The sequence below is a fragment of the Dipodomys spectabilis genome, unplaced genomic scaffold, assembly GCF_019054845.1.
Source record: "Dipodomys spectabilis isolate Male_0828 unplaced genomic scaffold, ASM1905484v1 ptg000175l, whole genome shotgun sequence".
NCBI classification, from domain to species: domain Eukaryota; kingdom Metazoa; phylum Chordata; class Mammalia; order Rodentia; family Heteromyidae; genus Dipodomys; species Dipodomys spectabilis.
The window spans coordinates 12,789,896-12,801,931 of NW_024870852.1; the positions used below are offsets into that span (position 1 = coordinate 12,789,896).

Sequence of the window (12,036 nt, forward strand, 5' to 3'; positions counted from 1 at the left end):
CACAATCCCTGCCCTCTAGTCAAACACACAGGTGGTAAGCCTGGGGTCATGGGTGGAGAGGGAGAGAGGACAGGGAGAATAAAGCCCCTGAGGCCAGCGTGGTGCTTCCTGCCTGCAGCAGCTATAAGCTGGAAGATGCTTTGATCAGGGAGCTAGGATATTGTTTCCTACTCACCTCTGTGTTCTCTGCTTAGGTCAGGATGGGACATATGGTAAGACCCTGAAAACACTGACCAAAGCACAATATGGTCATACATGCCTGTACTCCCAGCACTTGAGGCTGAAGCAGGAAGATCTCTGATTCAAGACCAATTTGGGTTGCATAGGGAGATCCTATCTCAAAACAAATAAACAACAATAACAAAACAAAACAAAAACCCTGGGTAGGAAAATGGATGGATTAACAAATGAATCCCCTAGGCCCTGTGTTAGTGTTCAGGCATTCAGTACAACTACTGAGTTAACAGGTAGTTGAATGTAGCCCCTACCTTGCACATATGATAGTTTTTTTCTTGGCTTCTTAACACATGAACCAAAGGTACTTAACTTAGGTTTCTAGAACTCTAATGAGACAAAAGATAGCTTTCAAGGAGTCTTCAATGGCTGGGCGCCAGTGGCTCATGCTTGTAATCCTAGCTATTCAGGAGGCTGAGATCTGAGGATTGCAGTTCAAAGCCAGCTTAGGCAGAAAAGTCCCCATGAGACTCTTATCTCCAATTAACCACTCAAAACCCAGAAGTAGAGTTGTAGCTCAAGTGGTAGAGCCCTAGCCTTGAGCACACCCCAGGGACAGTGCCCAGGCCTAGAGTTTAAGCCCCACAGCCAAAAGAAAGAAAGAAAGAAAGAAAAGAAAGAAAGAAAGAAAGGGAGAGAAGGAGGGAGGGAGAGAGAGAGAAAGGCAGGGAGGGAGGGAGGGAGGGAGGGAGGGAGGGAGGAAGGAAGGAAGGAAGAGAGAGAGAGAGAAAGAAGGAAAGAAAGAAAGAAAGGGAGAGAGAGAAAAAAAAGAAAGGAAGGAAGGAAGAAAGGAAGGAAGGAAGGGAGAAAGAGAGAAAGAAAGAAAGGGAGATAGAGAGAAAGAGAGAGAAAGAGAGAAAGAGAAGAAAAGAAAAGAAAAAGAAAAGAATAAGGAAGAAAAGAGTCTGCAAACTTTTGAACTAGTCTGGAAAATATCAAGTATGTGTGCATTTTCCCAAACATAAAGATCCTGGCTTAGGTTAATAACCCTTAACAGGTATGTAATAATTAAGCTCAGCTATGGGTGAATATATTTAGCAGTCTGAACCCATAATAGCTGACAGTAATTATGTGTGAGTGTATTCATAACCAACCACTTACTGTTTTTTGTTGTTGTTGTTGTTGTTTTGTCGGTCATGGGGCTTGAACTCTGGGCTTGGGCGCTGTCCCTCAGCTCTTCAGCTCAAGGCGAGCGCTCTACCACTTGAGCTACAGCGCCACTTCCAGTTTTCTAGTGGTTTATTGGAGATGGGAGTCTCACAGTCGTTCCTGCCTAGTCTGGCTTTGAACTGCGATCCTCAGATCTCAGCCTCCTGAGTAGCTAGGATTACAGGCATGATCTACCGGCGCCCAGCCACTTTTTTTTTTTTTTTGCAGTCCAGTTGTGGGGCCTGAACTCTGGGCCTAGGCGCTGTCCCTCAGCTCTTCAGCTCAAGGCTAGCGCTCTACCACTTGAGCCACAGCGCCACTTCTGGCTTTTATCTTTTTGATTATGTGGTGCTGAGGAATGGAACCCAGGGCCTCTGGCATGTAAGGCAAGCGCTCTACCACTGAGCCAACTTCCCAGCCCATCAGCCACTTATTTTTAAAAGTATTCTCTCTCCTATGTTCGAGATTGTCTGATGCCCCAATATGTGGTGTAACCACAGAGAGATGACTCAGATGTGTTCTTCATCTTTCAGCAGAACCATAGGTGCCAATAGATAACATAGCCTAGAAACAACATCCCACAATTACCATTACAGTAGGAATGGGGCCAGACATGATAGTACATGTCTGTAATCCAAGCACTTGGAAGGATGAATCAGAAGGATTTTGAGTTCTAGGCCAGCCTGGACTACATGGTAGGACTATGTCTCAAATAATATAACAAAGTATAGCAACACAGAGTAGAAAGATTTGACTGGACATCCGTAAGAAGGGAGGGCAGAGGGACTTTGCTGAAGAGTGATTGTGTGTGTGTGTGTGTGTGTGTGTGTGTGTGTGTGTGTGTTTGTGTTTTGCCAGCCCTGGGGCTTGAACTCTGGGCCTTGAGCTTCTTTTGCTCAAGGCTAGCACTCCACCGCTTGAGCTATAGTGCCACTTCCAGCTTTTTCCATGTATGTGGTATTGAAGAATCAAACCCAGGGCTTCATATATGTGAGGCAAGCACTCTACCTCTAAGCCACATTTGCAGCCCAAGTGTGAGTGTTTTAAATGTTTCTAAAACAAGAGTTAGGAGCAGAGATGGGCATCCAAGCAGTGGAAAGGAATGCAGGGTTGTTCTGGGACCCGTGATTTGTTTGGCTTGAATGAAAGGAATACATAGGGCAGCAGCAACACACAGCATTCAAGGGTAAGAGGAAGTGGCAGGAAATTATCTCTAATCAATCCCAGAAAAAGCTGGAAGTGGCACTGTGGTTCAAGTGGTAAGTGCTAGCCTTGAGCAAAAAGGAGTTCAGGGACAGTGGCCAGACCCAGAGTTTGATCCCCAGGACCAGTAAAAAATTAAAAAATAAATAAAATGAAAACACCAGATAAGGGCTGAAAATGTGACTCAAATGGCAGAGTACCTGTCTAGAAAGCACAAGGCCCTGAGTTCAAGACCCAGTGCTGCCAAAAAAGAAAGAAAAGAAAGCACAAAAAAGGTATAGGCTGGGAGCTGATGGCTTATGCCTGCAATCCTAGCTACTCAGGAGGCTGAGGTCTGAGGATCATAGTTCGAAGCCAACCCGGGCAAAAAAACCCATGATGTTAGGTCTACCAGGGAGAAATGGCTCCTTCCCTAGTTCTCTCCCTAGCACCTGAAAAGTCCCCACTCAGCACCAGTAACCCAGGCAACTAGCAGGCCTGGGGGCAGTGGGAGCCTCCAGGCTCTCATTTCTCTATCCTCTGAGATCACTGTGGCTTCTGCTGTGGTCACACCTCCTCCCCATTTAACCTTTCTCCTCCTGCTATAAACTCTTTTGCTCTGGCTGCCTCCATCTTGTGGGGTTGGCAGTTTGGTCTCTCTGTCTCTGTCTCTCTCTCTGTCTCTGTCTCTCTCCCTCTCTCTCTCAATCAACCCTCTTCCCCTGAACTGTGTGTTAGTTCCCTTTCAGATTCTATGTCCAATTAACCACCAGAAAACCAGAAGTGGCACTGTGGCTCAAAGTGCTAGAGCACTAAGCCTTGAGTGAAAAAGCTCAGGGATAGCACTTGAGCCTTGAGTTCAAGCACCATGAACAATATATATTTCTTTTTTAAAGCAGGGTTCAAATTAGATTCCCCCCCCCCCTGCTGTCTCTGTGTGCATGCACCTGTGAGCATGCACCAGTACTGGGCTTAATTTCAGGACCTGGACTCTGTCCCTTAACATTTTTGCTCAAGGCTAGTGCTCTACCACTTGTGCCACACCTCCACTTCAACTTTTTGGTAGTTAATTGGAAGTAAGTCTCTTGGATGTTCCTGCTGGGGTTGAGTTTGAACACCAAACCTCAGATCTCAGCCTCCTGAGTAATTAGGATTACAAGCCTGAGCCACTGGTGCCCAGTCCAAGTTATATCTGCTTTTTTTTTTTTTTAATACGTCTGTTTTTGAGAGACACTGTGAACCAAGGGACTTCACAGTCAAATAGGACACAAGTTCAGGCCCCACGACTGGACCCCCCCCCAAAAATTGTGAAAGAACAGAGGGGATAGATTTGAAACATTTTTTTTTTGAGCCAGTACTAAGGCTTGAACTCAGAGCTCTGTGCTCTTACTTGGCTTGATTGCTCACAGTTGGTACTTTACCACTTGAGCCATGCTGACAGTCTAATATTTTGCTAGTTAACTGGAGAGATCTTATGGACTTTTCTACCCAGGCTGGCTTCCAACTGCAATCTTCAGGTCTCAGCCTACTGACAAGCGAAGAACAAGTATAAGCCACTGGCACCTGGCTTGGATCAGAATTTTTTTAATATATAATTTTATTGTTATTATTAAGGTGCTGTACAGAGGAGTTACCATTTCATAAGTCAGGTAACAAGACGGACCAGAATTCTTTTTTTTTTTTTTTTTTGGTCGGTTGTAGGGCTTGAACTCTGGGCCTGGGCGCTGTCCCTACACTCTTCAGTTCAAGCAAGTGCTCTACCACTTGAGCCACAGCACCACTTCCTAGACCAGAATTCTTAATTTGCAGTACTGTGGCTTTCCTATCTTTCTTCCTCTTGGGTTCTGTGGAATCTAATCAAGCAACAGGAGGGCTGGCACAGGTACCGCCCCTCTGAGCTAACATTTTAAGGAAGGTGAGATTGGACTAAAGTGTTGGGCTAGAGGGCAGGACTTTGGAATTCTAATCTGTCCTGTGTGTAGTGCTCTCAGGGAAGTTTCTTTCCCTCTTTGGACCTGTTTGCTTACAGGGTAATTTGTACTGGATCCTTAATCAGGATTGTGCATGTAGTTCTTAAAAATGCAAATCCCTGGGAGGAGGGGAGTTTGAGAATATAATAGAGGAACTGAACTTGTTCAAAGTACACTGTACAAGTCTATGCAATTATCACAATGAAAGCCCCCTGTACTATTAATGTATGCCAATAACAAATGCAAATTCTGGCCAGGTACTAGGGGCTCACACTTATAATCCTAGCTACTCAAGAGGTTAAAATCTCAAAATCTTGATTCAAAGCCAGCCCCGGCAGGAAAGTCTGTGAGACTCATCTCCGATTATTCAGGAAAAAGCTAGAAGCGGAGTTGAAAGTGCTAGCATCAAACAACAACAACAACAAAGCTCAGGAATGGTGCCCAGGCCCTGAGTTCAAGCCATGACTACCATGCATGTGTACACACACGCGCACACACACACACAGAAAATTCCTGAGCCCACCCAATTTGTGAGAATCTGAATTTTTTTCTAATTTATTTTTTAGATGGAAGTCAGGGTCTTGTGCTTGCTTAGCAGGCACTCTTGAACTTGAGCGACCACTCTTTATGAGACAGGATCTTAATTATGTAGCTCAGGCTGGACTTGAACTTGGAATCTGCCCACCTCAGGCTCCTGAATGCTGGTATTAGAGGTGTGTACCACCTGGACAACCTAAAACCCTGGATTTCTTTGAGATGTGTTGATATTCTGTTGCATGGTAGGAGTTTGGGACCCTCTGATTTGTGGTCATTTGTGCTTCATAATTCCGTTCCCCAGAGATGGTGTGTGTGTTCTGAATGTGGATATACTATAATCCATCAATGTGGAATTCACACACACACGTACCCGCACACATGCTCCCAGACCTGGCTAAGAATGTCCTGAGACAGGGTTCTTTGGCCTGAAGACTAGATGAGAGAAGGCTGAGGCATCCTCTGCTCCTTCTTACTTATTCCCTCACAAATGTTTGAACATCTACTACAGGATAAGCCCATTTTGGTGCTGGAGGAGACAATAGGGAGCAAAACCAACAAAAATGCCCATCCTCAGAAAGTTTACATCTTAGTGGGCATGATAAAGCTATGGTAATAAACGTCTAAGTGCTGAGCAGAGAAATACAGGGAAAGGTTGGAAACTGACTGCCAGTGCAATTTATTTACTTAGTCGGTTTAGGCCTGAACTCTGGGCCTGGGCGCTGTCCCTCAGCTCTCCAGCTCAAGGCGAGCGCCCTACCGCTAGAGCCACAGCGCCTCTTCCGATGTCTAGTGGTTTACTGGAGGTAAGAGTCTGTCGGACTTTCCTTCCCCGGGCTGGTTTCGAACCGTGATCCTCAGCTCTCAGCCTCCTGAGTAGCTAGGATCACAGGCGTGCGCCGCGACGCGAGCGCAGTCCTGGGTGAGTGTCCCGTGTCCGCCGTTTCCAGGCTCGCGGTGACGTCACAGGCAGCGCGGTGACGCGCCGCCAGGGCTCGCGGCGGGGCCCATGGTCTCCTCTGTGACGGCAGCAGCCGGGCCGGGACACGGGCGGGCGAGAGGGCTGAGTCCGGCCGCGGGGCCCGCCGGCTCGCGCAGGGTCCGCGGGGTCCCGGCGGCGCGCGGCGGCGGCGGAGGGCGGGCCGAGGGCCTGGGCGGCTGCGACAGCGACTCTGACGTCCGTGAGGGGCGGCCCCGGGCCAGGATGCGGCGGAGCCCCCGCCAAGGCTCGACCGCGTCCCCGCACAAGCACACGCCCAACTTCTACAGCGACAACAGCTCACAGAGCGTGACTTCGAGGGACAGCAGCGGGCACCGGTCGGCTGGTCTGGGGCCCGGGAAGTTCGAGGGCAGAAGGACCAAGGGCTCGAGCTGCGGAGAGCCGGCCTTGACCCCAGGAATGCCTGCAGGAGTCCCCAAAGCCGGAAGCCTCCGGCCGAAGCCGACGTCTCGGAGCCACAACGGGCAGACCCCCCGTGGCGCGGCAACCGTGAGGGGCGGGGCCTCGGGTGCGGGCGGGGTCGAACCCGGGGGCGAGAGGGCGGGGCTGGACCCTGCGGGGCGGGGCCTGGCGTGGATCGGGAAAGCTGTCCGGGCACCCGGGGGAAAGTGAGGGCAGTCCATAGACATAGCTTAAAAAAAAAAAAAAAAAATCCCCTGGGGGCGGGCCTCGGTGTGCTGGATGGTCCTGGAAAGGGGCGTGGAATCCTGTGATTGGTCACCACTGAGAAGGCCCCTCAGTGCTGGCGAGAGTGGTTGGCTGCCCGCGGAAGCGGCCAGCACCAGAACCTTGGCTTGGGGCGGGGCTTCTGTTTGAGGCGGGACCAACTACGGATGGTCCTACCTGGGCACACGGCGAGCGTGGGAACCTGGGATCGGGGTAGAAGCCCTTTAGAGAGGCTGTCTGGAGCTAGACTCGGGAGCCTGCGACTGGGCACTGGTGGAAGAATGAGTCAGCGGTACACAAGGCCTCAATGGAGTCTTTGGGCTCCTACAGAGCTTGCGGAGCCTCCTGTAGTCTCTGAGGAACAGCAGCAGCTCGACCTTCTCTCCACTCTGGATCTGAGACAGGAGATTCCTCCCCCGCGGGTGTCCAAGAGTTTCCTGAGTACGGGCCAGGCCGATCCCGACCCCCCAACTCCGCTTTCAGAATCCGGTTACCCCGCCTGAGCCCCTGGCCCCTTCTTTGAGTGTCCAATCCCTTGTCTGGGTCTCAGCTCGTCCTATTGTCCACTCCGCCTCCTGACACTGGACCACCGTGCTCTAGGAGCCGGTCCCCGGGATTCGCCCTCTCTGAGCCGGTCCTCCTTTCTCCAGGCCTCCTCTTCCAGGTGCTGAGCGTGTTGTTATCCCTGGTAGGAGACGCGCTGGTCAGTGTGTACAGGTCAGAGGGAGGGACGGGGGCGGCCCAGGGCTGCTCTTTGGCAAGGGAGGGGAGCAGGGCCGGGCCCGGCTGAGGCTTGAGTCGTGTTCGCAGGAGCTGGGTCTAGGACCCCTGGGGTCTGGGATGGGGGTTGACCAAGGGCCTCCGGCCTCAGCCTCCCGGCGGTTCCTCAGGGAGGTCTGCTCCATCCGCTTCCTGTTCACGGCGGTGTCGCTGCTGGGCATCTTTCTGGCAGGTGAGGGTTGGCGATTCCCTGGGGCCCCAGCTCTACAATTTCACAGCCAAATCCAGCTCCCCGCCTTCCCCTTTGTCACTGGCTCTCTCAGCCCCTTCAAAATCCTTTAGTGCTACCTGGGTCTTACATGGCCGTCCCCAGCCCCAGCCCCAGCCCCTCAGGCCTCCGCCATCTTCAAGGTCTTCCCCCTTCCCCTGAGATCTCTCTCTTTTCTCCAGCACTCTGGTGGGGACTCCTGTATCTGGTCCCTCCTTTGGAGAATGTGAGTTGGGGAGGCTGTGCTGGGGCGGGTGAGGGAATGATGGAGGTCCGTGGGAGCGCAGTGCTAGGACAGATTCCTAGGAAGCATGGGTGAGACCAGGTGTGGAGGAATGGGGCTGATTCTCAGAAAGCAGGTGTGGGAGAGAGGGCTGCACAGCGCTGACGTGCCCCTCTCCCTCACTCCCAACAGGAACCTAAGGAGATGCTGACGCTAAGGTGAAAGGGCTCTTGGGGTGGGAAGTAAGCTGTGTGGAAGTGCTTCTGTGGGGGGGGGGATAGGGAGGGTGCATGGAGACAGGGAGTCAATCGCACAGCGCCCCACTCTCCCCTCCAGCGAGTACCATGAGCGCGTGCGCTCCCAGGGTCAACAGCTGCAGCAGCTCCAGGCGGAGCTGCACAAGCTGCACAAGGAGATGTCCAGCGTTCGCGCAGCCCACAGCGAGGTGAGCACCTGGGAAACCTCGGGTGGGTCGCGCCCACTAGGGGGTTTCAACCTCCAACCCAGATCCTCACCGCCTGTCTCCGAGGCCCCCTCAAAGTCCACACTAGAGCTAAGTTGCCTGCGTGACCACCTGTACACCACCCTACCAACTTGGCCCAACCTCCTGCAGAGAGTGGCCAAGCTGGTGTTCCAGAGGCTAAATGAGGACTTCGTGCGGAAACCTGACTATGCGCTGAGCTCAGTGGGTAAGAGGCGGACTGACCCCTCTCAGCCCTGGGCTAGGCTTAGGGGCGGGCTGAGCGTTCTCTCTGCCTTAGGAGCCTCCATAGACTTAGAGAAGACATCCGACGACTACGAGGACACGAACACTGCCTACTTCTGGAATCGCTTCAGTTTCTGGAACTATGCGCGGCCACCCTCAGTCATCCTGGAGGTGGGCCTGTAACCTGAATCTGGGATGGGACCAAGAACTGGAGCAAGGGAAAAGACCTTAATGAACTTGGTAGAGTCCTGGTTGAGATGAGGGCGTAGCGAGTGTCCAGGATATAGCTCCCTAGAAGCCTAGGCTCCTTAAACCATCTAACAGAGTGTGAAACAGTACTGACATATCTATGCAGGCAGGGACTAGGGCTGAGAGGGATGCTCCGTCACTGACGGATCTGTTTTTGTTGTTGTTTTTGCCTTTGCCTCGGGGTCTTACCAGGTAGCTCAGGCTACCTTCAAACTCACCACCCTCCCGTCTCAACTTCTTGAGTGTCCATGGGTTCTGATATTCTTCCCCCTTTCCCCTGTTTGCAGCCAGATGTGTTCCCTGGAAATTGCTGGGCTTTTGAGGGTGACCAGGGCCAGGTAGTGATCCGGCTGCCAGGACATGTGCAGCTGAGCGACATCACCTTGCAGCATCCGCCAATCAGTGTGGCACACACTGGGGGAGCCAACAGCGCTCCCCGTGACTTCTCAGTCTTTGTGAGTAGAGACAGACCAGGAAGGGGGAGGGGGGTAATTAAAAAAAAAAAAAAAGCCCGGCGCTGGTGGCTCACGCCTGTAATCCTAGCTACTCAGGAGGCTGAGATCTGAGGATCGCGGTTCAAAGCCAGCCCGGGCAGGAGAGACCGTGAGACTCCTATCTCCAATAAACCACCACAAAACCGGAAGTGGCGCTGTAGCTCAAGTGGTAGAGTGCTCACCTTGAGCTGAAGAGCTGAGGGACAGCGCCCAGGCCCAGAGTTCAAGCCCCACGACCGACAAAAAAAAAAAAAAAAAAAAAAAAAAAGCAGAACTGCCAGACATGGTTGGCTCACGCCTGTAATCCTAGCTACTCAGGAGGCTGAGATCTGAGATCATAGTTCAAAGCCAGTCGGGACAGGAAAGTCCATGAGACTCTTATCTCCAATTAACCACCAGAAAACCAGAAGTGGCACTGTGGCTTAAGCAATAGAGCACTTGCCTTGAGCTGAGAGCTGAGGGACAGCGCCCAGACCTATAGTTCAAGCCCCATGACAAAAAAAAAAAAAAAAGCAGAACTAGCCCCAGCACTTGAAACTTTACTTACTCATCTGTAAACTGGACATCCTATCAGGGCACATGACAACTTATGAAATACTAAGGTAACCTCTAAAAGGAGACATTATCTGCTCAGTCACATGCCTAACAACGGACAGACTTTTGATCTAGTCTTTTAGAGCCCAGGTTTTACATTATACATTCTTCTATCAGAACATGCATGAGAGAACAAATATAGCCACTGAACACAGAAGATCCTGGACAAAGTCGTTTTGTCTTCTGCCTGTGCCTCATTGCTCCTCACCTTTCACCCACCAGGGCCTCCAGGTTGATGACGAAACTGAAGTTTTCTTGGGGAAATTCACCTTTGATGTGCAGAAATCTGAGATTCAGACTTTCCATCTACAGGTGTGTTTATCTCTGGGGGTGAAGGTGATAAGGCAATGGGCACTGAGAAGATGGCTGGGGAGGGCAACCTTGAGAGCACAATTCTTGGCATGATCCATTTGTCTTCCCAGAATGACCCTCCATCTGCCTTCCCTAAGGTGAAGATCCAGATTCTAAGCAACTGGGGCCACCCACGTTTCACATGCTTGTATCGAGTCCGTGCCCATGGTGTGCGGACCTCAGAGGGAATGGGGGAAAGTGTCTCAGGGGCCACTGGGGGGCTCCATTAAACATACTGATGATTGGAATAGAATTGAGCTTTGTGCCAAAGAAAGCTGAATGAGTGCTTGGAGGTGTTCTGTTGAGGAGGTACCTAGCTGGCATGTAAGTATGTTAGGACCTACCTTTCAACACATTCTTTCCTTAGAGAAGCCCAGATCAATGTAGAGGCAGATGATGATGTTTATGGAGGGCTTGCCAAGAATAAGAGACAGTTTTTTGGGCTTTCAACACTACTGAGTTCAAGCCCCCAGACTGGCAAAGAAAGCCTCCCCCCCTACAAGATTATAACATCCTTAAAATGCTGGATTATAATCTGTTTAATAAGAAGCCATACAGACATATCAATAATCAGGGAGAGGAGAGAGCCCCTAAGGAACACGGAAAGTGATCAAGAGACTTGTTCAAAGTTGTGTTGCTAATAGAGGACATCAGAATAGGACCTTTCTCCAGGGATAACCCCTTTAACTGTAGAATTGCCAGGCTGCTAAAACCTCACTTGCACTCAAATTCTATCCCAAATATCTGGGAAGTGCTCCAAGGAGTACAGGGGAAACTTTAGGCAGTCAAAAATTAAGGAGACATGAGAAGCCCTAGAAAACTTTTTTGAAGTCACAGAACTGATACAGGCCTAACAGTCATATTTTTTTGTCTTGTTTTTATTTTTTTGCCGGTCATGGGGCCTGAACTCTGAGCCTGGGCACTGTCCCTCAGCTCTTCAGCTCCAGGCAAGCACTCTACACTTGAGCCACAGTACCACTTACGGCTTTTTCTGTGTATGTGGGGCTGAGGAATCAAACCCAGGGCCTCATGCATGCAAGGCAAGCACTCTACTGAGCCACCTTCCCAGCCCAGGCCTAGAAGTCTTTACATAGGTTGTCTACAAAGTCCTTAGTGTCTAGCTCTGTGCTAGACACAGTGCAGGTGACTGTGTTCACCAGATCCTGTTCTCAGGAAGTCAAGAGAAAGAAGATGCTCTGGAAAGCAGAATTATTCACTCACTGATACAAGTAAAATTGAACATGAGCATAGTAGAGTTGGACATGCCAAGAGGATCTCAAATCTGAGGCCAATCTGAGCAAATCTCAAAAAAAAAAGTAGAATTAAAGGAGAAAATTAAACACTATGAAGGACACAAAGGATTAATAAGCTCTACCTAGAGGTGGAAAAGAGAGCTGCATGAGAGAAATATGGGCTGAATGCAAGTGGCTCATGCCTATAGTCTTATTCAGGAAGCTGAGATTCCAGGATCAAGGTCTGAAGCCAGCATGGGAGAAAATTCGGAGAGATCCTTATCTCTAAGTGACAGCTTGAAGTCCTGAATTCACACCCTATGACTGGCACACACACACACAAGAAATATGGAGCCAGGCATCAGTGGCTCACACCTGTAACCCAGCTATTTTAGGAAGCTGAGATCTAAGGACCAAGATTTGAAGCCAGCCTGGGCAGGGAAATCCATGACTTATCTCCAATT

General features: G+C 50.4%; 1 protein-coding gene across 1 annotated transcript; it reads left to right on the plus strand.

The window, feature by feature from the left end:
* The first annotated feature begins 6,262 nt into the window (after positions 1-6,262).
* Spag4 (sperm associated antigen 4) lies at positions 6,263-10,592 on the plus strand. The gene is made up of 12 exons (XM_042694787.1): positions 6,263-6,577; positions 7,066-7,176; positions 7,386-7,452; positions 7,626-7,687; positions 7,906-7,949; positions 8,139-8,164; positions 8,283-8,391; positions 8,560-8,635; positions 8,708-8,823; positions 9,189-9,356; positions 10,212-10,301; positions 10,412-10,592. Exons 1-12 carry the CDS (start codon positions 6,274-6,276, stop codon positions 10,568-10,570), a joined length of 1,332 nt encoding a protein of 443 aa, XP_042550721.1. The 5' UTR covers positions 6,263-6,273; the 3' UTR covers positions 10,571-10,592.
* Positions 10,593-12,036: the final 1,444 nt, after the last annotated feature.

Bases quoted from the DNA above. Each gene is read 5' to 3' on its own strand.
- Spag4 (XM_042694787.1), top strand. From the start codon at position 6,274: ATGCGGCGGAGCCCCCGCCAAGGCTCGACCGCGTCCCCGCACAAGCAC. The intron at 7,688-7,905 runs GTGAGGGTTGGC...TCTTTTCTCCAG, and splicing joins GCTGGGCATCTTTCTGGCAG to CACTCTGGTGGGGACTCCTG. The intron at 7,950-8,138 runs GTGAGTTGGGGA...CACTCCCAACAG, and splicing joins TGGTCCCTCCTTTGGAGAAT to GAACCTAAGGAGATGCTGAC.